General features: G+C 35.3%; 1 protein-coding gene across 1 annotated transcript in view; it reads right to left on the bottom strand.

The window, feature by feature from the left end:
- Positions 1-5521: 5521 nt before the first annotated feature.
- The window catches only part of LOC120626423 (protein amalgam-like), a 129957-nt gene continuing 108186 nt past the window's right edge, over positions 5522-27292 (bottom strand). The window contains exons 9-12 of the mRNA XM_039893948.1: positions 21542-21691; positions 20231-20335; positions 10309-10413; positions 5522-5615 (exon numbers count right to left, since the gene is read on the bottom strand). Of these exons, the coding sequence (XP_039749882.1) occupies positions 5596-5615; positions 10309-10413; positions 20231-20335; positions 21542-21691 (380 nt within the window). The 3' untranslated portion in view covers positions 5522-5595. The remainder of the gene's footprint in view (positions 5616-10308; positions 10414-20230; positions 20336-21541; positions 21692-27292) is intronic.

Genomic DNA, 27292 nt, shown 5'->3' with positions numbered 1-27292 from the left:
TTTCGTAAAATCATGTATTTAGGTCAAACCAAGCGGCTAAGAGGCGGTTGGTGGATTGACGAGGGTCAATAAGAGATTTTTGTTTCCACCTGTCGGACTGTTAAGGAATTGTCAGCTATGTAAACACAATGTCTACATTCCTGGGGCTTTATTACAACCGATTAAAGCAGTATTTTTATTTACTATTCCACTACAAGCCTACCTGCAATCTCATCAAGTGGTAAGTGATAATGCAGTCTAAGTTGTTAGCGGGCTAACCTGTTTGGAACTATGGTAGTCATACCCCCCCAATCAGTTTTTACGCCACATCGCACCGGAGCGGCACGTCTTTGTCGATAGGGATCTTTGCCACGGCCAAAGACTTCGACCAGACCAGACAAGAAAAAATTTAGAAAATATAAATTCCCAAATTGGCTCTGCCAGGAATTGAACCCGTTCACCGTTGCGCCGGGGAAGTCGTCATCGTATTAATTTAAGTTAATAGTTCATATGGCGTACCCTTTGTCTTGACGTCCTTAACATAGAGATTATAATTCCGAACGCCAACAATAACAAAATAATACTGCTTTAGGCAATTGTAGTAAGACTCCTATACTAACTTATATATTTAGGTACTTATAGAATTTCTTTAAAAAATTGAATGCACTAAACAGAACTCCACCTAATAGCCTCCAAAGAGCACGTGAAGCAATCGGTACAAGTTAATATCACGAACGTATGATAATAATCTTTAAATCCATCAACCTGCATTGAAGCAGCTTTGTGGATCATTGATTAATTAAACTGATTTGCTTTAAAAACAAAAACAATCGCGGACGAAGTGACGAACCACAGCTAGTGATAAAGTAAATTCGAGAATAAATAAACCGCTTTGTTCATTTGAAACATTAGTAGGAAGGTTGGGATACATGATACAGATGTATGATGTGAAAAATATTAAAGTTTATTCAATTTCACGTGAGGTTTAAGCTGTTAACTAAGCTGTGTTTTACGTTTACGTAGTTTGTAAAAAGAAAACAGAATTATTTCCAAAAATGTATTTTTCACAACGAAACATATTATTATATTAGGTATTTTATACATTATTAATCTAGCCATTTACATAATAGTTAATTACGATGAATTTGGAGAATATAAAAGTAACGAGCCTAAATTAACAAAGTATGTTCTTTTTAATAGCATAATTTTAGATAATACGCTATAGGTCCAGAACAGTTAGTTATTGTACATTCTAATACACTGAAGATCATAATTATTTAACAAGATTTGTAATTAAACACGCGGATATTAATGTAAGGTGGTACTGTTAATAGAAATGATACCACTGATTATATGGGCCAATTTAAAAAATAAATTGTCGTGAATGGTTGAGATTTGATAGTGAAATACAGTAAAATCATTAAACAAAGCTATCAATTTAACAAATTGTTCCTTTATTTAAATAGCACGTGCACATATTATGGACAAGGCCACGCCACGTATTTTGACTTCAATAAATTCTAGGTATTTTGAATACGACATTTAAGATCGAATGCTGGTCATTTTCGTCGGTTCACTCATATTCCTCAGATGTAATTTGAATCACGTCGGCGTCACGTTATATAAGCAGAATATTTAAAACATTAAGATCTGAATTGAACCATCGCGCATGGCGTCGTGTCCTGTGTAGAGTTCTACATAAGTATATGCTCGTGCAACCGTCACCTTTGAAATCGTTTTAGGTTGATGGTCAGATCATTACGTTAATGTTTTGTGAGTTTTAAAAATTAATCTTAAAATTACCCTTTACTATTATAGTATCTTTTTTTTGCTATAGCAGCTGTATGACATCAATGACCATAGTACATATATTTTGTAATATATTCAATAAATTAAAAGATACACATATACATATAATTAACAAGTTTACACGTAATTATTTCTTACCTTGCGTAGGTTGTAAGCCTCGAACACATCTGCCCCCTGCCATTCCGCGCCACGCTACGCCACGTGTATTGAGTCACATAACATTTTCAGTATTTTTTTCATACTACCCACACATTGTGTGACGTATTATAGGTTGGTCAGACGTGATGCGTATGTGTTTTTGCCATTATAGTCTGATATGACTAGTTCGTGCAAGTATATTTACACCGGTTACTTACTTGAACAGTTTTAATATCTAATACATACTTTACTCTATATACAGTTAATTTGCTTATTTATTTTCATAAAAAATTAGCAGTCGTTGGAATGCGAATTTCGAAGATATAAATATTAAGACTAACGTCCATTAGGTCGCTGAATCGAATGCTTTAATTCCTCTTTATATGACTTCCATTTGAGCAAGCGATTTGGCCCTGCGCACCATTTAATATTAAATATATTATGGATGCAAACTTAATGCGATGCAATTCGGTTAGCTAATGGACGCTAGGCTTTACAGTTGATTAGGTTGAAAGGATTACAAAATTTCAAATTGAGCCATAATATTTTAGAGAATTGTAGTCCGAACGAAATGGTGAATTTATGAGTTCAAATAGCAACGCTAACAAAAAGATTATCTGATACTTACCAGTTTAACCAAACTTTAACTCATGAGTAAGTATAGGTTATAGGTTTACTTTTTAGAGCAGGATGTTGAAACGTCAAAGGCGTTGGAACCCTCGTAGTTTTAAGTGTTAACTCATGAGTGTAATCATATATCATTATTAACACACGATATAAAAGATTTTTAAGCGCTTTTGAGGATGCCATTTGCAGAATTTCGGAATTTGAAACGAAGAGATCAAAACTACTAGACTTTTTTTACTTTTATTTATAGACTGTTCATGGTCTAGTAATAAAAGTAAAATGTTATATTCATTAGCAGCAGATTCATAGGTAGTTAAGGATACCAAAATTACATTTGACTACTTCATTACCGAATTAGAATGTCTACTAGCCAAAAATAATTATCTTCATCATACCCATTGAAAATAAAATATAAGTAACTAACATCGTCCATTTTTAAATTCAAATGAAAGATTTTAAATTACATTTTTTTTAACAAAATAAAAAAGGCAAATTTTTTAACAGACCCCTATTTTGACAAATGCAAAATGGTGTCTGTAAAATCGTATGTCTTTGGGTATTTAAAAAATATGAATGCAGGGAGCGCCTCATCAAAGGGAGCGCGGCTCTTTTGTAATGTTAAAATGTGGTTGAAAATGGTACGCATCGTTTTTAGGTATAATATGTAAGTAAGGTAACATAATTAAGTTTTAAACTATATGAAACAAATAAGCTAGCTCCAACAAAAGTAGTAGCTACATGAGGCTAATCAATTCCACTGTTTACACAATATGTTGAAAATTACAGCAGTCACTTCCAACTTAGCACTCCTCTCAAGTCTTAACAAGTTTAGTTTCTAACAAACACCGAGTCTCCAATTAAAGGTCGATTCACGCTTTGCCGAGGCCATAAGGTGCCGAGTTCGGGTCGAGTTTTATTTAACCTTGTCACGAACTAATTCAATTATGTCTTAACTTCTGATGTGAAAAAAGCCTTGTTGATCTAGTTGATCTGGTTGATCTTTATTTAAATTTCACGGCTAAGTGTTTTTTATCTGTCAGCGAAGTTGAATTGTTTTGTGAATATTTTTATTTTATGTAATGAGTCCATTGAACTTGAAATCACTTCGGTGTTCTATTCTCTTTTTAATTTGTTTGTTAATTTTAATATAAAGTTTTTATCTGTCAGCGAAGTTTAACTGTTTTGTGAACATTTTTATTTTACTTAATGAGTTTGTCGAACTTTAACTCACTTTACACGCATTATTTTCTTTTCACTTTACTGATCGTATGTGTTGTGGGGTGACGGCAGATCAAAAAAGTACAGGTATCACCATCTTTCCTCTTTTCATGGGTGTCGTACGAGGAAGCTAAAGGAAATATGTGCCATCACCATCCATTCTGCCCAGCGTGGGGATTATAGCGTTTAGTCCAGCAGTGGACTATCAGTTATTGATCTGATAATATATCCTATTCATCATCATCATCATATCAACCGACCCACTACAGGGTCTCCTACCGCAACGAGAAGGGTTTAAGGCCGTAGTCCTCCACGATGGCCCAGTGTGGATTGGTTGCCTCCACACACCTTTGGGAAAGACTCTCAGGCATGCAGGTTTTCTCACGATGTTCCCCTTCACCGTTGAATTAATATAAATATTTTAATTGCTTAAAATGTACATAACTTAACAAAGTTAAAGGTGCGTGGTGGGCGAACTCGGCCCACCGAAAGTGAAGTCGACGTCATACCGACTGTCGATCACCGCTCCAGACCGACACCAAATTTGATGTGATATTTTCATTTTCACTAAATTGGAATCGGAGGGCTCGGCCATAATTACCACCGGCTGAGAGAACGCTGCTGCCCGTTCTTAGTTATATTTATCCCGAAAGATACCTGCGGGAAGACGACGGGTGATGACAACGGTATTTTGATCTCCAGCACAATATCTTCAACCTTGCAACAGACGTGCTATTTTTACCTAATTTTGAAGCGACCGCCTGCTGATGTCAACCCGTATTGGGAATATTTGATATAAAACCTGTTATTCATAAAAGTAGATTTGTTTCTTGGTTTCTAGCACGTCCTGCAAAAATCTAGAATCTGTCTTCCATTTCTCCAGCTTTTTAAATTTTGTATTTGTTATTCTTTTCTTTTTTACACCTACTCAGCATTATCTCAATTCAATTATTCTCACACTAAGTGTTGCTCGCATTCCTAGTCCGCGTTTTTTACGGTATTTTACAATCCCCATAGAAACCATTTGTTTTCATCATCATCATCTTCAACCAATCCACTTCTTGACATAGGTCTTTTGTGGGGAGTTCTAAATCCCTGGTCCTGGGCCGCTTGTTTGCAGCAGCTTCCAGCGACTCGTTTGATGTCGTCTGTTCATCTCGTTGGGGGCCGACAAAAATTGCTGCGTTTACCGGTGCAAGTTCGCCATTCCAACACCTTAGAACCCCAACGTCCATCTGTTCTCCGAGCTACTCGCTGAGCTATGTAGGAAACACTGGTTCTTCTACGGATATCCACATTTCTGATTTGATCACGAAGAGATACTCCCAACATTGTTTTCTCCATCACCCTCTGAGTGACTCTGAGCCTTCTTATGAGGCCCACAGCTTTAAACTCACTTTAAGCTAAAAAAAAAGTAGCTGAGCTAGGGCGTGAAGGAAGGACAACATATTTACACACTTTCCCATTTATAATACATCTTTTAGATGTCTTTGTACAGGTCCTGACTTTTGTATAAGTATTCTTGTAGGAAGTTCATATTACGAGGGAGTACAAGTATTTGGCTACATCACAACATCATGCCGTGTGATAATGGACAAGCGCTAGTTAATATTTTAAAAAAAAACTCGACCCAAATTGAACACGATATAGTTTCAATCACATTTTTACAGTTTACGTCATCGCATCACTTCACACAAACCGAGAAGGTCACGCGAGAATCACAACCGATGTGAGGACCCACAGCCAGGAGTCGTGGCGGGTCGCCGCGTCAGGTAGAGGCCAGCTCTCGCCCCACGGGGACTCGGCGGATCCCCGCGTCTCAGGTCACATCGTCGTCACCATTTCTGATCAAGAAAAAACGAGTTAAACATATTCGTATAATGATACGTAGCTCATTAACATCGCACTACCAGTATTGGTGGAGGAAGGAGCCCTGTGCCTCTCTATAGAATAGCCGAGTTTAGAGCACAGACCCACCACTCCGCTATAATGCGGATTGGTGGGTTTTGGTGACTATTACAAGTAAGTGATAATAACCGGAAACGACGGCTTAACGTCCTCTCCGAGCTGGTACTGAAAATTACAACAGGAATGATTAGTCAATACCTCATATCATTTTAGGCCTCAGGATTCGGACCTAGGACCTCGATCCGGAGTAGAGCAGACTGGTATTGGTAAAATGTATTGTTTAATAAGCAGTTTCGGTTGAGAAAAGCCGTAGCTATATTTCCACTCACTACGTCATAGTGTGAGGTTTTTGGTTGTTTAAAAATTCGTTAGGAACTGTTATTCCTTCTGAGATAAGAAGTATTATTGTTATGTCGGTCTCCAGGATGCGATATAATATAATTATCTCCAGGATGAAGTATTCATTTCTATTTTTTATTTACTTTATGTCTCTATAGAAAGTTTTGCTGTGATTGGTTCAGTGCGAAGCTGACCATAGGCACAGGCCTTCTCCCACATAGAAAAGAGGGTTTGGAATATAGACCACAGACAATGTTCGAATTGGGGTATGCGGGTTTTACAGAACATTATTGCATCTTGAAATAAAAACCGGAACTTGTCTAGTCATGATATATTTTATTGCAGAAAACCATGAAAAAATAAAATTGTTTTGCCCGGGATTCAAATCTAGGACTCAAGACATAGTAAAACTACAGAGAACCCTTGCGCCAATGACGTTGTTGGAAGATAACACTGTCTCCACGTCTCATTCGCGTTACAAACCATGAAACAATACATAGTTGAACATCCAATCCAATGAGGCAGTTCATCCATATTATATACTCTCAATTTATAATTTGAAGGAACATATTATACAATTTTTTTTGCAAAAGCATTTTCGAAGTAGAAATGATTTGGTAAAGCTTCCATCAACAGCGACGATACGATAACAAGGAAGGTTTGAAACGCTGCTGATATAATTCTGAATATAAAACAATTTAAAAAAGAAAATAAATATATATAAATATACTACGACACTACACACACCGCCATCTAGCCCCAAAGTAAGCGTAACTTGTGTTATGGGTACTAAGTGACTGATGAATAATTTTATAAATAGTATACATAAATACTTATAAAATACAGATAACCACCCAGACACAGAAAAACATTCATGTTAATCACACAAACATTTGCCAGTTGTGGGAATCGAACCCACGGCCTTGGATTCAAAATGCAGGGTCGCTGCCCACTGCGCTAATCGGCCGTCAAAAATGGACTGGAACAATATGAATATTAGAAGTAAAAATAAACGTCTGCAGTTTACTAGGTTATATAAAAGAAAATCATTCAAGGGAAATTGTATATAATTTTATAACAAATTACCGAATGAAATATTTGAGATGTCACTTAATAAGTTCAAAGTTTATATAAAACGTAAGCTAATAGAAAAATCCTATAATAATATTAAGGATTACTGATAAAAAGCTGAAATTTACTGTGAAATAACAAAAAAAAAAAATTTGCCGTTTGATGAAATGGTTGTAGGCTCTTTTTAGACCAGGGCGTATTTAGAACCCTCGTAGCTTTTGGTTAAAGTTGTCAAACTAACTTAACACCATTACTCAATTATTTAAACATATATGTATGAACGCTGCATAAGTGCTTTCATAAGTGATAGGTCTACATGCATAAAAATTATTTAAATTTGAATTTAATACGGACATTCTCAGGAGAACTGTTCATTGTAAAGTCAATAATATAACACACAAAGTAAACTAACATCTCTTCGACGTTCAAAGAACTCCAAGAATACCAGAAACTATGAAAATGGAAATGTAAAATTTCATTTATACAAACCCTATTTGAATTTGAATTAAATGTCTTTCATAACTGAAGCAGCTTCGGCAGAACTTGGTTAAGTTTAAAACATACTCCGATGAAACTTATACAAGTATAACTGTGCCAAAAGCTTTGGGAGTCTCTAAGACGAGTATGCAAAAAGTTTGCATTAAATAGAATGTACAGATCTCACTGAAGTCAAAGGCATACTTCAATATTTAGTCAAACTTTGACTTACTTTTACTTATATCATTAATTTTCTTAATTTGAAGTACGCAAAGCCTTGTGTAGTACCGAAGATAGATGAAATTTAAATAGATCCATAAAATCTAGTCTTTATTATTACACAAAAATATAAATAAAATATGAATTTACAAAAAAAGTAATTAATTATAAGTAAAAATACATTCAATAACTTAAATTTTTTATACAAGGATATTTTATGATTACATTGTGGCTTTCTAATAAGCCGTCTAGAAGTTGCATGTTAAATAAACCAAGCGTCAATCGCACGACATTTACTTAAAATTCTATTTCAGCAATAAATTTTTGAATCACAAATCATGTATATTTAAAGTACTTCTACGAGTATTTTACGCTCATCCTTAAAAAAATCAAAGAATGTTCAAAAAGTCATCCATTTTTATTGAACGCGGCATCATTGGCATAGTACCTAATATGTAAAATCTTACCATACAAACATTTATCCCTTTCTCTTCACTCTTGAGGGGTGTTTAAAAAAACGTCTTTGGATGTTTTATTTATTTAAAACTATTACTACACTTACTTTAAAAAATGGGATTTCAATTTAATCTTCTAAACCCCATTTTTCCTCTCTTAACGCCAAGTACGGGTTTTGTTTGGAACTATTAGTAATATCAAATTCAAATTCAAAAAAAAATTTATAAGACGGCTGATTGGTGCAGTGGGCAGTGTCCCTGCTTTCTGCGTCAAAGGCCATGGTTTCAATTCCCACAACTGGAAAATTTAAGTGTGATGCACATGACTGTTTTTCAGTGACTGGGTGTTTATCTGTATATTATAAGTATTTATGTATGTTATTCATAAAAAAATATTCATCAGTCATCTTAGTACCCATAACACAAGCTACGCTTGATTGTGTGTATTGTCGTTACGTATTTATATTTATATTTCCGGCTTAGTTTGTTGTGGGGTCTTCTACCTTTATTATCCAACTACCCTCTAACTCAATATTGTATTATTGTCCAACTACACTCTCGCCTATTTTCGCGATGCGAAGCGAGCGCCGTTTTTATTTTGTTTTAGACCGCTTAGCGATCCGAGGTATGACAATTATTGTGTCTGTCTGCGCATAACCGCACGCTGTGGTGACGTCGCGAGTGCTGTTGCCGTTTGTGCCGTTTGTGTTGAGATTGTGCTCTGCTGTCGAACTGTGCTCGACTCTGTACGCCCTAATTCTACTTAACCTAGCTTTGCCTTTCATGACTAATAGCTATTGCCTTTCGAAATGATGGCAGTTTCATCTCAAACCCCGTTTGGGGTAGTTTCATAACAACTCTTTTTAGCGGACAGCAATACCCTAAACAGAACGTAATAAGACGTTTTTTTACATGCCCTAAATGTTTACACCTTGTGCAGTCTTCTATCCGCTCTGAGAGGCTAATCATAATTATTTCAGATGAAATAAACTAGAACAAACAGACAACTTGCAAGTTGCAACACTAGAATCGAGATGAGAAAATGTTTGTGATATTTTACCGTGGAAGGGCCGCAATATTTAAAGGATCGTTTGAATGTTTTTTTGATAATAGGTTAGATAATATCCAAATTAAGTATTTCTGAGCTTTTCATGACCTTATAGATATTAAAAGCAAAGTTGTGGTTGTAAAATTAATAATGTCTGATTTATAAGGCAATTTGTGAGAGAAGTCGTTATTTATTTCTGCTTTCAACATTACGTTAATGGTTCGATTGAAGAGGATGTCAAAGATTATGGTAAGACTTGGTTGGTCCTGTCTGCAATAATTGTGACTACTTAAAAAAATAAAAAGTTATTTCAATTTGACGCGTAAATTTAGCATTTGCTCCATGCCTCTGTTTGAAGCATGTTTAAAGCTATGTGGCTCTTAATCGAACTTGTTTCTAGACCGAGCTCGGGAAGGAGTCCACCGTTGCGATTCGTGTGTTGGAGCTCGCAACTACCATTATTTGAATAATAGATAATGGTACCATTAAAGACTTGCTCCTAGAACTATTAGGAAAGAGTGATATATAGTGAATCCACTGTAGCATTAAACGGAGATATGAATGCCTGAACTATGGCGATGGAGTTGAATATGCTATGATGTATTGAATGATGAGGTGAAGGAGACATGATGTTGATAATAGGATCTAGTGGTTATCTAGATCCTATTTTATGCCATTTAAGGAAAATCGGGTCTTGTGAACTAGTGACTTCTGACGCTCTAAAATTCTTGAGATATTATGACACAACAACGTTGGGGTTTATCGTGTGCCAGTATAATTTAATGAAATTATGAAAACTTACCGAGAAATCGCTAATAAGGACCGTTGAGTTAGTAACATTATATTATATTTTTTGTTTATATGTCTTTTTAAAATAAACTAATAATAAATTTAATTAGTTAAAAAAAGGTTCGTCAAAAGTCTTATCTTTTTAAAACGCTTATACATAGTTTTTCGAAGGACTTATAAAGATGTTTCGAGACAAAATAATTTTATAAAATTAATAAAAATTATATTTACCAAGATTCTGCATTTGGTGTTGGCTGAGGACAATGTAGGAGTCTTCGAGCGTTGGATCCTCCAACACTCCTCGGTGCAACTGCTCGAGATGCATCTCTGCATCATCTGCAAAACGCCGCATATAACAGATCGGTTTACAACAACTACAAATATAAAAATAACATTTTAAACAAAAAAAACAACTTAACTATCGATATAATTGTATAGTACTAGCTGTTGCCCGCGACTTTGTCTGCGTTTAATTTTGTATTTTTAAAGCATTCAGTATCGCTAAGCCTTAAATTAGTATAGTAGTATTATATATATATAACATGTGACTGTCAATTAATTGTAGAAAAATAATTTGCAATAAAATAAAATTGCGACTATAATTAAAAATCTAAACTATCCTATCTCTTAAGTTGGAACAGACTGCTCACGGTGTGCCAATTTAATTTAAAATCGGTTAATTAGTTTAGGAGTCCATCGCGGACAAACATCGTGACAAGAGATTTATATTGTTAGGGGACAGTTTAAATGTCAAAAAGCATCAGATTATAAGATGCATTGAAAAATTACTGCTTTTAAATAATGAAACTAAATGTAAGTTTGTTATGTGTGCCTTTCCTTATTGTGGCACACTAAACTCAAAACAAAATGAACATATTTATAAATTAAACTTATTAATCTATAATTTGACATACCGTCATAGCGACGCAATTTTTTATTTTGACATTAATAAATTCACATCATCATTTGTAATGACAAGAGATAAATTGTATCTGCCTAAAAAGTGTAAGCAGCAGATAGCGTTTTTACTAGCTTATAATTTAAATGATACTGTTACAACTGTTGTAACAAAGTCTATTGACACTTTTACAAATTGTACTTCAAGTACTTCCATTTCTATTACTGACCCTAGTACTTGCGCTAGTACTATTGAGAAATTTTATAATGATTTAAACTAGTTAATAAGACAACGGAGGAGCTCTGCCATATGAACATTGTACACCAAAATATACAGAGCTTTACCGGCAAAGAATTAGAAATAGAGCTGTTTGTGGAGAAACTCAATGTACATATTCTGTGTATAACTGAGCACTGGCTCACTGGTACACAAGTAGCAGTAAACATCAATAACTTTATATTGTCAAGTGCGTTCTTCAGAAGGACTGCAATTCACGGTGGATCTTTAATTTTTGTACGTAATAATATAATTTGTAAAGAACGAAAAGACATAGTTGGTCTTTCTGTTGAACGCATTGCAGAACTGTCTTGTGTGGAGCTGGAGCGATTTATAATAGTGAGTGTATACCGACCCCCTTCAGGTGATTTTAGCGATTTCGAGAATGTCATGGAGGATGTACTAAAGCGTTTGAGTCTTTCTACTAAAAAAGTTATTGTATGTGGCGATTTCAATGTCGACATTTTACTAGAAAATGCAACAACTGCTAGATTGCTTAACTTATTTAAATGTTTTAATTTGTGTCACACTTTTAGTGAACCTACTAGAGTAACTGCAACTTCAGCTTCCTGCTTAGATAATATTTTTTTCAATTGTGACATTTTAGATAAAAGAATAATTAATAATTTAAGGTCAGATCATTGTGGTCAACTTATTACTGTTTTAAATACTATCAATAAAAGCAGACAAATTATCAAGTGTAGGCCAATAACTAGGACTAAATTATTGCGATTCAAACGTGAAATTTCTGCGAAAATCCCTGGTATTGCGTGCGAACATTTTCATCCGGACAGTCTTTATAGTGCACTATTTAATACTATAAACAACGAATTTAATAGAGTATTCAACTTTAAGCACATCAATGTCAGTAATAAATTAAAATTTAGTGACTGGGCTACTGTAGGTATATATAAAAGTAGGGAGAAGTTGTATGAGCTGTATGATGAAAAACAATTTAATCATACTCCAACTTTCGTAGAACACGTAAAAAAATACTCTAAAATATTTAAGAATGTTTGCACTAATGCGAAATCGCTACACATTAAATATAGTATAATGAAATCTGATAACAAAGTACAAACAACCTGGAAAATAGTTAATTACGAGTCAGGAAAAACTAAATCTCGTGATGTGGATTTTGAACTTATTGTTGATAACAATAAAGTGACGTCTGACAGGGAGGTTGCTAATACTTTCGAAAACTTCTTTCAGAATGTTCCCATTTTGTTAACAGATTCTCTAAGCTCTTCACCAATAGCAGCTCAGCGTATATTGAGAGATAATGTTAAAGAGTGCAATGTTTCATTTAATTTTAAACATATATCTGCAATAGATATTGTAAAGAATTTCAGGTTATTAAAGTTGAAAAAAACCGGTGATCTGTGGGGTATGTCGGTGATGGTCATTTCTAACATTATTGACGTTATTGCCCCTTATCTAGCCGTAATTTTTAATGAATGTGTTGATATGGGTATTTTTCCGAACCTAATGAAATGTAGTAAATTAATACCCCTTTTTAAATCCGGTCATAAAAATGACCTTAACAATTACAGGCCTATTTCAATCTTGCCAACTCTTAGTAAGGTCTTTGAAAAAATTATACTTTATCAACTTTTAAATCATTTTAATGTAAATAACTTACTTCATCCGGAGCAGTACGGCTTCACTAAAGGTCGTAGTACAACGGATGCAGGCGCAAGACTCATAAAGCATATTTACGATGCCTGGGAACGTTCGCAGAATGCCATTGGTGTTTTCTGTGATCTGTCCAAAGCATTCGATTGCGTTGAACACAAAACGTTGTTATTAAAACTAAGCCACTATGGCATCAAAAACGTTGCACTCAATTTAATTGCCTCTTATCTAAGTGATAGAGTTCAAAGGGTATGCGTAAAAGACATAAAGTCTAAGGGATCATCTGCCTTAATGGGTGTCCCACAAGGCTCAATTTTGGGTCCCTTATTGTTTCTGGTGTATATAAATGATCTGCCACACCATGTCAGGGGCACTTGTGAGATTGTACTGTTCGCAGATGATACATCTCTCATTTTTAAGACTGATAGAAACAAAGATAATTTTGACGACGTAAACCGTGCTTTGTCACATGTGTCAGACTGGTTTACTGTTAATAACTTACTTTTAAATGCAAAAAAAACCAAGTGTTTGGAATTTGTTTTGCCTAACGTAAAAAAAATTGATAAAAACATCATAATAAATGGAGAAACACTTAAAATAGAAAACTCCACTGTTTTTCTAGGAGTGACCTTAGATTGTAAACTACAGTGGGGTACCCATATAGAAAGCCTAGCGAGTAAACTCAGCTCAGCTGCATATGCAATCAGGAAAATTAGACAGCTTACCGATGTTGAAACAGCTAGGCTTGTTTATTTCGCATACTTTCACAGTATTATGTCCTATGGGATCTTGCTGTGGGGAAAAGCTGCAGATATTGAAAGTATATTTATACTACAGAAAAGAGCCGTACGATCAATATATAAACTTGGATCACGCGAATCGCTTCGTGAAAAATTTAAAGAAATAGGTATTCTTACAGTAGCTTCGCAATACATTTATAATAATATAGTCTTTGTGAGGCAAAATATTACTCTTTATAAATCAAAAGCTGAAATTAACAATCGACTTACCAGAAACGGTCATAAATTAGTGATATCTGCATATCGTCTGCGAAAGGTGCAGAACTCCTTTGTGGGGTTGAGTATACGCTTTTACAACATGATTCCTAAGGAAATTCTTGACCTACCAATGCATACATTTAAAAAATGTGTAAAAACGCATCTAGTACAGCGAGGTTACTATCATCATCATCATCATCATCACATCAACCGATAGACGTCCACTGCTGGACATAGGTCTTTTGTAGGGAGTTCCAAGTTCCACGATTCTGAGCCGCTTGGATCCAACGGCTACCTGCGACGCGCTTAATGTCGTCTGTCCACCTCGTTGGGGGTCGACCAACGCTGCGCTTACCAGTACGGGGCTGCCATTCCAGCACCTTGGGACCCCAACGTCCATCCTTTCTCCGAACTATGTGCCCGGCCCATTGCCACTTAAGCTTCGCGACTCGTTGAGCTATGTCGGTAACTTTGGTTCTTCTACGAATCTCCACATTTCTGATTCGATCGCGTAGAGATACTCCGAGCATAGCTCTCTCCATCGCCCGCTGAGTGACTCTAAGCCTTCTTATGAGGTTACTATACATTTGATGAATTCCTCAATGACAAGGTAGAATGGAAGCAGCCAGCCTCGCTCTCATCTCCCGCAAGATAGCAAAATGATTGTAAATGTTGATGTTGGAAAAGAGCAACTACTGAGTTTCTTGCCGGCTCTTCTCGGTAGAATCTGCTTTCCGAACCGGTGGTAGAGTCACACAAACATGCATACTTGACGTTTCAAAAGTGCTTATATTAGGCCTACTTGAAATAAATGAATTTTGAATTTTATATATTAAGATTACACGCTTTACATTAGCTCTATCTGTATGTATGTAGTAACCGACTCCTTTGGACTAGGTTTGACCCTATTCAAACAGTCTGATTTCGTTCAAACTTTGCAGATATATTGAGTATCCATTTTTCCATTTGCAAATTTACACCCATAGTCGATAAGCCAGGAATGATGTTTATTTTAATTTCCAACCTTTTATGTTTAGCCGATTCCTCTAATATTACCAAAAATGGTGGTGAAATAAAAAATAGTAGTTTAAGAAGAACTAAAAATCACGCTTTTATAAATAAACTAAACTAAAAGGTAGAAATTAATTTGGTTTTTTTATACCAAGCTTGTTTTTTAGTTTTTTTTGAACAATTAATACCAAGTAAGATTTAAATAATTTTTTGTATCAATCAAGCTTGAATACTTTATGCTACAAAAAGCTTCCAATCGCAAACAAATATGCAACTACTACTAACTTTCATAGAATACGTAATTATTCCACTACTGAATAAATCTGCTTCGACAAGGAAGCTGACAGAATAATTCAGCCGGGCGCAGTAGCATTTAGAAAACTGAGTCAAGTCTTCTATTCGCCAATGCCCCAATGCCTACAGACGAATGTCTTTCATTAGTTTGTCCAACTCATTAAATATACGTATACGTCATGGACTTAATAACATACAGATCATTCGGCCATAATTGTTTGCAAAAACACTGATAAAGTCCCGGGCACGCCTCACTTTACACCCGCGGAATGTTGCTAGCTCACAAATTAATTCCCATTTTTCAATTTTATGGTAAACGCTTAGAACATAAGATGTAAAATAACTTCTGTCAACTACTAAATGGTATGAAGCGACTAACCATTTGTTCGAGAAACCATTCTAAAGTGGAGTGATTTTTGATGCTTCAATATAAGTCGTGTACACGGTTTCTGTAATTTTTTAATTCTGTTGTATACGTATGCTCTATTTTACTTTTAAGATGAAAGAATAACGTGACTAGTTAATCCGTACGGGTGCCGATTTATTTATAGATTTCTGTAATAAAAAGCTTTTATAGCTCTAAACAGTCTAAATACACCCTGGAATGTCTTCTACATGCCTTCATTTTGGAGATTAGCTCGAACAATTAGATAATTTTTTTTTACTCCAAGTTTTTATCTGATGGTAAGCGATGATGCAAACCAATATAGCTGGCTAACCTATTACGGGATAGCATTTATATTAAGCATACCCTTACTACCCCTAATGGGCTTTTACGAGAATCTTACTGGGTCGCTAAATCGCTTTGGAGCACGACTTTGTCGGTATCGCATAGTAACTAGCGACGGCCGAAGCCTCCCACCAGCAGAAATTTTGTATTGAATTTTTCTAAACAACATCGCATCGGTTCCCACTTCCTAATGCGTAGGTTTTAATTAGCAATCAACAAACCTCAAATCGTAGGTCACAAGGTACTTTAAAAAATATCAAAATCGCCATAGGTGTCCTATAGCGATATATGAAGTATTCCCTCAATTCTCCAGAATCCCTTCAACAGATCTTGACCTAATAAAAATGGGACCACATGGGAAGTACGGTATACTTCCCATGTGATGCCATTTATTTCAGCTCAAATAGGTTAATAAATGACAGAGTTCTGAGCTAACAAACATAAAAAAACAACCAAATGGAGAACCTTCTCCATATTTGTAAGTCGGTTAAAATAAATTTATTCCATATTTTTCAACTTTTTAAAGCATGTATATAACACGTCATCTATATTACCTATAAACTATTACGGTATAAATTAAGATCATCTTCATTTTAAGAAGTGATCTTCAAAAATCTTAGTAGTGGGAACTAATGTAGTAATAACAAAAATAACATCTGACAAACTTGTGGTTTTTAAGGAACAAAGATAGCGCGACCTAAACTGCGTGTGCAGCCATCTGTCGGCAGGCGTTGTAAATTCAAACTTCAACTTAAGGCTACATATTTCTACTGTCGCATGTTTTAAAATAATAAGTATAACACTTTTTTTTAAAGTAATATTTTGACGGACAAAGCAGGCAGCCCACCTGAACCGTCAAATATAAACAGAGCTACACTTAACAGGGCATGCAAGAAGCACGTCCTGGCACCCTGTGTTAATCAATTTGAGGCGTAGGTCCAGCCTCATGTGCCTGTAACCTACATCATTGCTTATGGTTTCCGTGGAATCGGGAAGAAGTCAAGGAGAGGTTTTCGCTAGCATACTTGCCCAGAGTGCCTGGCTTTCCTTTAGTTTCAATCTATATTTATGCAGTTACTGATTTTCTTAATTGAGAAGTTATATGGCTTTGACAAGTACTGGTGGACCAACGCAATTTTCCCTAGTCAAGATCTCGCTTCGGTCAGTCAACTATAAGTTTTGTTGGCTTTTGTTGAGGATTTCTTTTATATTCTATTACCTTTCACTATTATTTTCTAATAACTCGTAATTTATCAAATTGTCCTGCTGAGGCTGTTAGCAGCGCCTACGTAATTTTGTTAATTGGTAAAAAGTAAGGGAAAAAAGTTTCATTTAAACGAGTAAAAAACCCCAATTTTAGCGTAATTTGGTTTATCCCACACAGTTCCCCTTTCGTTTCCCTTTTACCTCAGTAAAAACCGCGCCCGTATAAACATTAACTTGTGATAATAGCCGTGAAAGCCCACCAACCTGCATTGCAGCAGCGTGTTAGGTCTATGCACTAGAATCGACAGGAATTGTCGCCACTTTCATAGCTAGGCAGTTGGTGGCAGACATTTTATATGATTAGTTGTTAAAGATCTTCTCATAAATATTATAGCCTATTCGTTAGTTTGATGTAAAATCTATACTATGTAAGGTTTTTGCATTAAACTGTAATCAACCATCCACCTATTCTTACAAACTTTAGCATGTATTTAGAATCCAAAGAGATGGAGACATCTAGTGAAGTAGGCGATATGAATTAGAAGTATATAGACGAAATCCTTGGCGCAACAAAGCGCTGTGAATTTAAGTAGGAGGTACCGGGTTCGATTCCCGCTAGGTGATTATTCTCTGATATGATTTTTCTCTAGTCTGATCTGGTGGGAAGCTTTGGCGTGGCCGTGGCTAGTTTCCATCCACAACTTAGTGACAAAGACTTAGTGTTCCGTTGCGATTTCACGTCGAAAATGTCGAGTCAGTCTGTTTGTAGTGACTCTACTACCGGTTGGGAAGGCAGATTCCACCGAGAAGAAGCCAGCAATGAACTCAGCAGATGACTCTTTTTCAACATCATTTTCCAATTTACAATCTTTTTAATTCACTATCTTGTGAGAGATAAGAGCTGAGCCTGCTTCCAAGCAGCCTTGTCGTTAAGAAATTCATCAATAGTATAGTAACCTCGATAAATTAAATGTGTTTTAAAACAGCTTTAAACTTATGCATCGGCAGGTCCATATTACCTTGGGAATCATATTATAAAAGCATATACTCAATCCCAAAAAAGACTTTTGCACCTTTCGCAAACGATATGCAGATGTCACTAACTCATATCCATTGCAAATAAGGTGGTTTATTATATTCACTTTTCGTTATAAAGAGCAATGTTTTGTCTTACAGATACTATATTGTTATAAATATATTGTGAGGCTACCGTAAGTATACCTATTTCTTTGAATTTTTCACGGCGGGATTCACGTGATTTAAGTTTATATATTGACCGTACAACTCTTTTCTGCAATATAAATATAGTTTCAATATCAGCAGCTTTGCCCCATAATAAGATCACGTAAGACATCACACTATGAAACTGTCGATTTATGCATATTTATGCATAATAGAAATAGCGGTTGATTTTATTAAAGGGTTATGTTTTCTGTCTCCGCAACTTCCCGTCATATCTATATGAAATTAAAATGGGACTATTGCAGAATAAACCGCTTTACACCAAATCAATCTATAAATGACTACGCCAAAATAAACAGACGAATTTATATCCTCCTCTTTTTTTAAGGAAGTTGGTTAGAAAAGCATGACGTACGCAGTGAATATTTCAATACAGAACTGAGCCAGGGCCCTGATCTTGCACCGACATTGCCACCAGCCATAAATCTATTCGACATCATTTCGGCGGCCGTGCTCTACGTGAAACTGTCGCCCGTCGCCAGCCCCGCTCTCAGGCAAGTGGGTCGCCGCTTAATGCTTCACTTCACTTGCATAATGATCATACGAGTGTATAATGTGTATGCTCTTTTACGTAGGAAATGTTTGAACCGGCCATTCCTGCTGCATTTCCAACAATTTAGATTTCTACTGTCGATTTATGCAAGAATTTATTTGACTTGTATACTTTTGTGTACATAGTAGTGAGTAGTGATGGCGATAACTACATTCGTAAACTTTAAACTAAAGCTGTGAGGGTTCCAAACGCGCTCTTGTCTAAGAAGAAGCCCACAACAAACTAAGCCGGTTGTTCTTTTTGATATCACCATATCACATTGTCAACTGAAAATATCTACGGAATAAGAAGCAACTTTGTTAGAGCAGTAATTCACAAGCTTTTTTTATCGTTTACGTAATTCTTTATACTATAATAAATTTAGTAATTAAACGATACTGGCCCAGAAATGTAAAATAAAACAACTGCACAATAGCTTACTTAAATTATATTGTAAGATAGAAAGAGTCAAGCGCAGGTTTTTAAAATTCTTAGCGAATCGCTACCCGTCCTTATCGTTTAAAATATTAGACAAAGCTGTGACACTCTTCACTCGTTGGCCAACGCTGCATTGCTGACCTGACATTTCTTTTTTGCCACTGGTACCTTGGAAGCTCCTGAACTATATTGCATACCCTACCTTAGAAAATACCTAAATTTGCTACTCGCAAAAGCTTTTACGTAAATCGTGTTTATAGATCACTTTGAGATTATAATTATTATTAGTTTAGAATGTTTTAGTTTTTTCTTTCTTATCTTGGTAGGAATTTTTTTCATTTATGGTTTTTATTTTATTTTTGTATCTTTTATTATGATATGTAGTGTTTAAATCGGTAATTTAGTAGGTAGTGTGACTAGCTATTTGCACTTTAGTTGCAAATAGCTAGTCACACTGGTTAGATACAAAATAACCGTAACATTTTCTTGTATATTGTGAACAAGGTGTTGGTGTTAATTTAATAAAAAATAGCGTCAATAGATAATTGGAGCCAACAGCTTGTCCATATTTGCGTAAATAATGCATATTTATGCATAATAGCAATAGCGGTTGATTTTATTTAAGAGTTCCGTTTTCTGCCTCCGCAACTTCCCGTCTTATCTATATGAGATTGCAATGGGTGGTCCCAGAGTTAATATAACTGATTAAACCGCTTTACACCAAATCAATAATTTGGAAATTCCGTCTATAAATGAAAAATAGCTACGCCAAAATAAACATACCAATGAATAACCTCCTCTTTTGTATTCGGTTAAAAAAGCGTATCGTACGCAGTCCAGAAGTAAGTGTTAATCACGGCAGAGTGACGGAGGTATCGTTTTCATAGACTCACATGACTGCATGGTGGTGGTGGGCGGCGGTGTCGTTGTCGTGGTCGTCGTCGTTGTCGTGGTGGTCGTGGTTGTCGTCAACACTGGAAAAAAATTCGTGGTCAGGGCTCTGTGATAACAATATTCTTATACAGTTTAAGGGTTAGGGTTTGAGTAGCCTTTATTTATCCATAAAATTTGAATGGAACTGAACAATAAGAAGAAGGAGAACCACTGGACATCTATTTGTGTGTATGTGTGTGTGTGTGTGTGTGTGTTTGTGTGTTTGTGTGTGTGTGTGTGTGTGCGTGTGTGTGAGTGCGCGTGCGTGTGTGTGTGCGCAAACGTATGCACGTGCTACATATTAAATAAATGACTGGGATTTCTGTATTCAATTAACGCGTTTTTTATCGAAGTAATGTTAAGTATTAAAAAGACTACGTATGGTATGCATTCTTCTACACAACCAATCGTAAAATTCGCGCTCAAACAGTCGTGTAATGTGATTGGTCTGTGGTGGCTTAGCGGATGCGAACATGTAAAAACCAATTATTATAAAGCATTTTCCCATAACCTGGTTAAGAGTAAAATAGAAGTACATGATGCAAAATGTCAAACTTCTTTAAATCAATTTTCCCAGGCTATTTTTTCTGCAATTCCAAACTGATGAATTCTTTAATCTAAAATAAGAAATTAAATCCTACTTAAACCTTCTTTATTCAAACCGCAGATAAACCCGAATAATAACATTCAGAACCGGTTTTATTTGTACAGAAGGGTCTATGTTATTGACTTTTTTCTACCGCTGTTATTCTGGAAAGGTCTTGAGAAGGGTTTGGTCCATCCAAGGGCCCCGTGGTCATCCTTTATAAACAGTGAGCGTTACGATATTTGTGTTAATGATGTATTTGTCTGAAAATCGACAATGGTATTAAACTTTATTCATTGTAATAATGGTTGTGGATTTAAATGTAACATTACTTGTTGATAAAAGTTAAATTATATTTTAGTATCCTAAAGTTGCAAAATGAATTAGTTTTCTATGAAAAATAACAGTATAATATTCTTTTACAGTCTAATCACTCATCTGATACGTACTGCAAATGTACTCAGCAGGTTTAGTCACAGGACAATATTAGTAGGCTTGATATACTCTATCTACTAAAAAAATCGCAAAGCATTAAAATCCGTTGCGTTGTACTCAGATCTAAGCATCTATAGGGACAGACAGACAGCGGGAAGCGACTTTGTTTTATAATAATTATATCATTTGATGCTATCCACTTTCGTGATGTAAACAATAAAAAGTTATTATTTTATTATAGATATCTTACTGTGTAGGAACAGCTCTGCTTGTACTTTGCCTAAACTGTTTTCAACGTGACACCGGTACGAGCCAGCGTCTTCCCTGGACATGTCGTTAACTTGCAGCGTTAAAGTATGGCGATACCCCCTCGATAGTTTGCCGAGTCTGTATTTTGATCCTGGGAACAAAACAAATTACAGAATATTAGATTATTTCAATTAGTATTAGAAAGGCGAAAGTTTGTAGGTTGGTATATATTATTGGTTAACGGCTGAAAGTTCAAAAATATTTTCGAAACTTTTAATTTCTTTAAACTATTTTAATTGACACCTTTCGCATAGCACTTCACTTCTAAATTTCTGTCAATTGCCAGTTCTTCATGCGTTAGGGCCTGAATCAACAATTAACGCAATTTTATTCTTTATTTATATCTATATTATATATCAATTGTTTTTTTTTCACGTGATACCGATCAAAGAAACAAGCGAATAATTAATATCAGAAATTACTTATTTATTGTTGTTACTATTTTAAATAATCTATTGTAAATAATTATCGTATGAATTATAATTGTGAATCTTACTTAAATAGTTTTTTTCTGTACAATTTGGTGGCTCTCACGCTTATTTATTATCACAATGTGTTAGTAATAAAATTGCATGACCAACGCTTAACCTGTTCTCCCAGGAATGGATTTATATAGCCCCAATGTCCTACATCCGAGGACCTACTGAAAATTTCTAGAAAAGCAATACTTCACAATTTTTAGGTCCGTCACGGTAATCGAATCGAGGACCTCGCTATCCATAGCTGGATATGCTTACCATTATTTCAGTTAAATTTATCAGCACTTATTAAAGTTAAAGTCACAATAATTTTCTTTCTACATACTTCGTCAAATAAAGTAATGGACTTGACTCACCTGATCCCTAAATATGCATTTTACGAACATTTCCTGTATGAACTCGGATCAACTGGATATGAAATAATGGAATGAAACGCAAATATTTAACATTTGAGTTTAACTCGACATATGAATAAGAATCATAAAATAGACACCCGTATATTTTTCCAAAGTATAAGACGATCTTTCTTCACTTTTAAGGGTTCCGTGCAACACGGGACCATGACTATGACTACCTGTCTGACACCAGGTTGTCTCGTAAGCCGCATAGTTCGAAATTTGAAATTTTCACAGATGACGTATTCCTTTTGCCATTATAATAACAAATACTATAAGACAGAATAAAATAAATATATAAATTCGTATAAAACAGTCAGGTTTTGCCGATTTTATAAATAACTAGCTGTTGCCCGCATTCTTCATCGAAAACGGTTTGTTTACCTGTGGTAAAAAGTACCCTATGTTACTTTCCTTACTTTCAACTGTATGCCAAAAATCAAGTAAAATGGTTGCTTGTTTAGGGCATTATAGCAAAACAAACAAACATTTATGATTAGTAAGGATGCTACGGAATCTTTCGTGCGCGAGTCCAGTCCGCATTCCACAGTTTTTTTTTAAGAAAACTGCATTAATGAATAATAAAAGATCTCAAATGTATTCATGATGAAAATATTTGGCGAGCACTAAAAATGTTTACAAATTGCGTTTTGATACTGAAACGTGCAAATGACTACCTGTCTTGCAGCAGTGGTATCAATCACTGGCGCCCTTGCGGACAAGCTGGCGACTGGCCAAGGCGACACATGACGACTCGCGAAATTATAAACGGGCGGTGAGCGTTGAAATAGAACCAGCGAACGACACTTTGAAGATAATGTCCTCTCGGTAGATCTTTCATAATTATTTGCTCTTTTAACTTGGACTAATTTTTCAACTCCTTTATATTTTTGATGGAAGCAGGCATTTGCGGAATTCCATGATATACTATGTAATTTACTCCGCGAAAAGCAGATGAATCGTTATTGCGTAATTTATAATTTCTTTGATATTTATTTACGCACGCACGTTTCGTTTCGACATCAAAGCATCTTCAGGATGATGATTAGATGTTTGTTGACCTAACAATGAATAATTGCTTTAAGAATTTTGGTTTTTGAGGACACTCCGGTGTATGTTGGAGCGAAACGTACAAATAGGAAATCTTTTATTTGAAAAAAATCAAACATAAAGTACAGGTAAAACAACAGTGTATCAAGGAGTATATAGCAGAAGATCTTAAAATAAGGTAAATAATCTCAAAATAAATAGTCAGAAAACCTAATATAAAATAAAGATAAATATTAAAATGCTATGACATAATACTATGTAACTTTAACATATCCGTAGTGTTGTTTATTCCAAACCGTTGAATTTAGAAGTCGAAGCCTCATTCTGATCTAGTAGCTCATAAAATAAGTCCTTATGAGAAATAGGATAATCATTGTTGGCAAAAACCAACCGCGGGTGGCTGGAGATTTGATAAATGGATTGCTATCAGTGAAGTGATTAATGGGGTACATACGGCTTTTTCAAACCCACGTTTCAGAATTTGTTAGTTTAGTTTTAAAGTGTTTCGGAACATAATATTACTCTCCGGTTTAGTAATACTATATCTGTGCATGTATACGATCCAAATCACTGGCGATATTTAAAAGAGCAGTTAAGGCCCATTATATTGTTAACGACTTTTAATAGTATGTATATACTTACTCATTTATTGTATGTTAAAGTATTTAATTATGTAAGTGTTGTTATTATATATATTAGTTTATTTTTATATTTATTTATTTATTATATTATTTACTTTTTATCTATTTGTGTACACTAGTTAATGTGTATTAGCATGTAGTTATTCGCATGTATGTATTTTAATATTTGTACCACCAGTAGTCTATTCTCCTCTTCTTTTTTTTTCCTAATTCTAATGTTGCCTGGCAGAGATCGCTATTAAACGATAAGGCCGCCTTTTGTACATATACGATGATGATAAGGCAGTCTTTCGATATTTCTGTTTTTGTTATATTTTAAATATGTTAATTTTGTGGTATACAAATAAAGAGTTTAATAATATATGTATTGTATCCTCATCATCATCGTATCAACCCATCACCAAACCCCTACAGGAAACAGGTCTCCTCCCACAATCAGAAGGGGTTAAGACTGTAGTCCACCACGCTGGCTCAGTGCGGATTGGTGGTCTCCACAAACCTTTGAGAACATTATGGAGAACTCTCAGGTATGCAGGTTTCCTTACGATGTCTATCTTCACCGTTGAAGCAAGTGATATTTTAACTGTTTAAAACTGCGCTGTGGTCTTAAAAGTGGAGAGGTTCAAAGTCAAAGTCAAAGTCAAAGTCAAAGTCAACAATATCTTTATACATTTAGGCCTATAGATTGCATTTATGATGCGTACATTAATAATAATAATAATAATATTTATTTCCAAAAATCTTAAGTCTAAACAATATAGTAAAAACATTTCTTATTTTATAGGATGGCATCCATGAAATCTTAAAAAATTATATTACTACAAGCTTCATTACATGAGAAATGTAAACATGGTAGTGAGACGGTGGCGATAACCATATGCGTAAACTTCTAACTAATGCTACGAGGGTTTCAAACGCGTTCGCAAATTTCCCAAATCCGGGCTGGTACTGAAAATAATCTGTCAGTTTTTGGCCCGCCCCGGGATTCGAACCCAGGACCTAGTGATCTGAAGTCAAACGTGCTAACCACAAAACCAACGAGGCAGTCTACTAACATTAATATATAATTAGTATCTATAGTAATATTATAAAGGGATAATATTTGTGTTGTTTCTTTGTACCGAAAAGGCACTGAAACTACTGGAGCGACATTAGCCATTTTTTTACTAATACACAGCTTTTTTATCCAGAATTAATATAGGCTAGGCTTAATTCTAGTAAAAATAAGATTTTAGTCAGAAACAGCAATAGTATTTGCAAACAAAGCCGGAAGAAAAAATGCTGCCTAGACGCTTTATTCGCGTGCGTTTAGCCAATATAACATTGGCCAAAGTAGCATTACGTTTCGACCCACACATAGACGCCAGCAAGACACATAGGCTTCCATTCTACAGTTGTAGATAGTAGATAAATCCAAGAGGCTTTGTAACATACGAGAGCTTAATCCAGAAACGTGTAAATAACGATAACTCGTAGCGGAATCAATCATAGGTGACGCTGAGCAGGACGGACTGGCGACTGGCCAACAACTGAAGTGACGAGCAGCCAACTGGCGAATGAGTGCTTTGCTCCCATAAACGACCTTATAATGTCCTTTGTGCAGATGTGGCACATTTTGAAACTTTCGAAATAATATTGGCTTGTAGAATTTAATACTAAGTTAATATGACATCCCTATCCCTATCCCTACTATCCCTATCCCTACTAATATTATAAATGAGAATGTAAGTTTGTTTGTTACGCTTTCACGCAAAAACTAATTAACTGGTCCTCATGAAACTTTGTACAAAAATTCTTGGAAGTATTTTAGGATAATTTTTATCCCGACATTAAGCTCGGTTCCTTTGGGAGAGGGGATGAAAGTGTTTGACGATTTGACAGCATAACTGCGACAAATTATCACCGATTTAAATTTAATTTATTTAGAACTACAACTAAATTGAATGCCACATCAAAAAACAAAATCAAACGCAGACGAAGTCGCGGGCAACAGCTAGTATGTTATAAGACTAGACTAGACTTCCTTTACAGGAAATTTTGACAGTTTTTTCTAAATCCAAAATTGCATTGAGCTGAGTAAAACTATAGACCATATCTCTGGCTAAATCAGCTAGAAATCTGCCATGGAACCACTTTCTGGCTAGCAATTTACTTGTAAAATACTAAGTTACGATTCATATCCTAGGGGCCGAGTTCAAATCACAGCACGCACCTTTTACTTTTGTAAGTTATGTGCGTCTTAAGCCATTAAAATATCACTTGCTTCAACTGTGAAGGAAAACATCGCGAGAAAACCTGAATACCCGAGAGATCTCTATAATGTTCCTGGAGTCTACCAGTCCGCATTAGGACAGCGTGGTGTACTACGAGCTTAACTCCTTCTCTCTGTGGGAAGGGACCCGTGACTTGTAGTGGGCCGGTAATCGGTTGATATGATGATGATAATGATGAATGTTACACTAAATCCCAATTTAAAATATTGCCCGATGTTGAAAATTAAGCTTCTAAAGACGATCAATATACGAGTATTTCCATTCTTTTGCGTCGCACGGTTGATAAAAATATAAGCATTTTAAATACTCCTAATGAATGAAATTTTAAATGGAAACGTCTTACATTTGTAAAACGATTTTAAAATGAAGACAGATTCTCAAATTTTCTTTTGATAATTGCTTATTACTCAGTAATTACATCGACCCTCTTACACAAGAGATTGGAGTTCTAATTATCTTCAAGGGGCGCATAATTTACAAGCTGAAGAAATGATAATTTTTTTGCTGGTTTAATCATGGAAATGAGGTTTTTTTTTTAATTATGTACATAATCTTGTCTACACTTTACTCAACAAAATTCGGAAGAGTGCACGCTACAGTACAACGAGAAATACAATTACACTAGTTGACATAATAAAAAGTTATGACTACTATACCCGAACTCTGCAATTATTTTATAGTATTAACTGTCAGGTCAAGTAGATGGTTTAGATTGATGTTAAGTGGAAACTATCACCTAGAATGATAGCAACACTTCGCAGGGCATGAATTTCAATTCCAATTCATACAAAAATTATTCACGTAGACCTTATCACAGGCATTTATGAAGCGTTCATGCAAGGAACATGTCCTGC

Source organism: Pararge aegeria, chromosome 9 (assembly GCF_905163445.1).
Source record: "Pararge aegeria chromosome 9, ilParAegt1.1, whole genome shotgun sequence".
Lineage (NCBI taxonomy): Eukaryota > Metazoa > Arthropoda > Insecta > Lepidoptera > Nymphalidae > Pararge > Pararge aegeria.
This window is presented reverse-complemented; position numbering and strand designations above follow the sequence as displayed.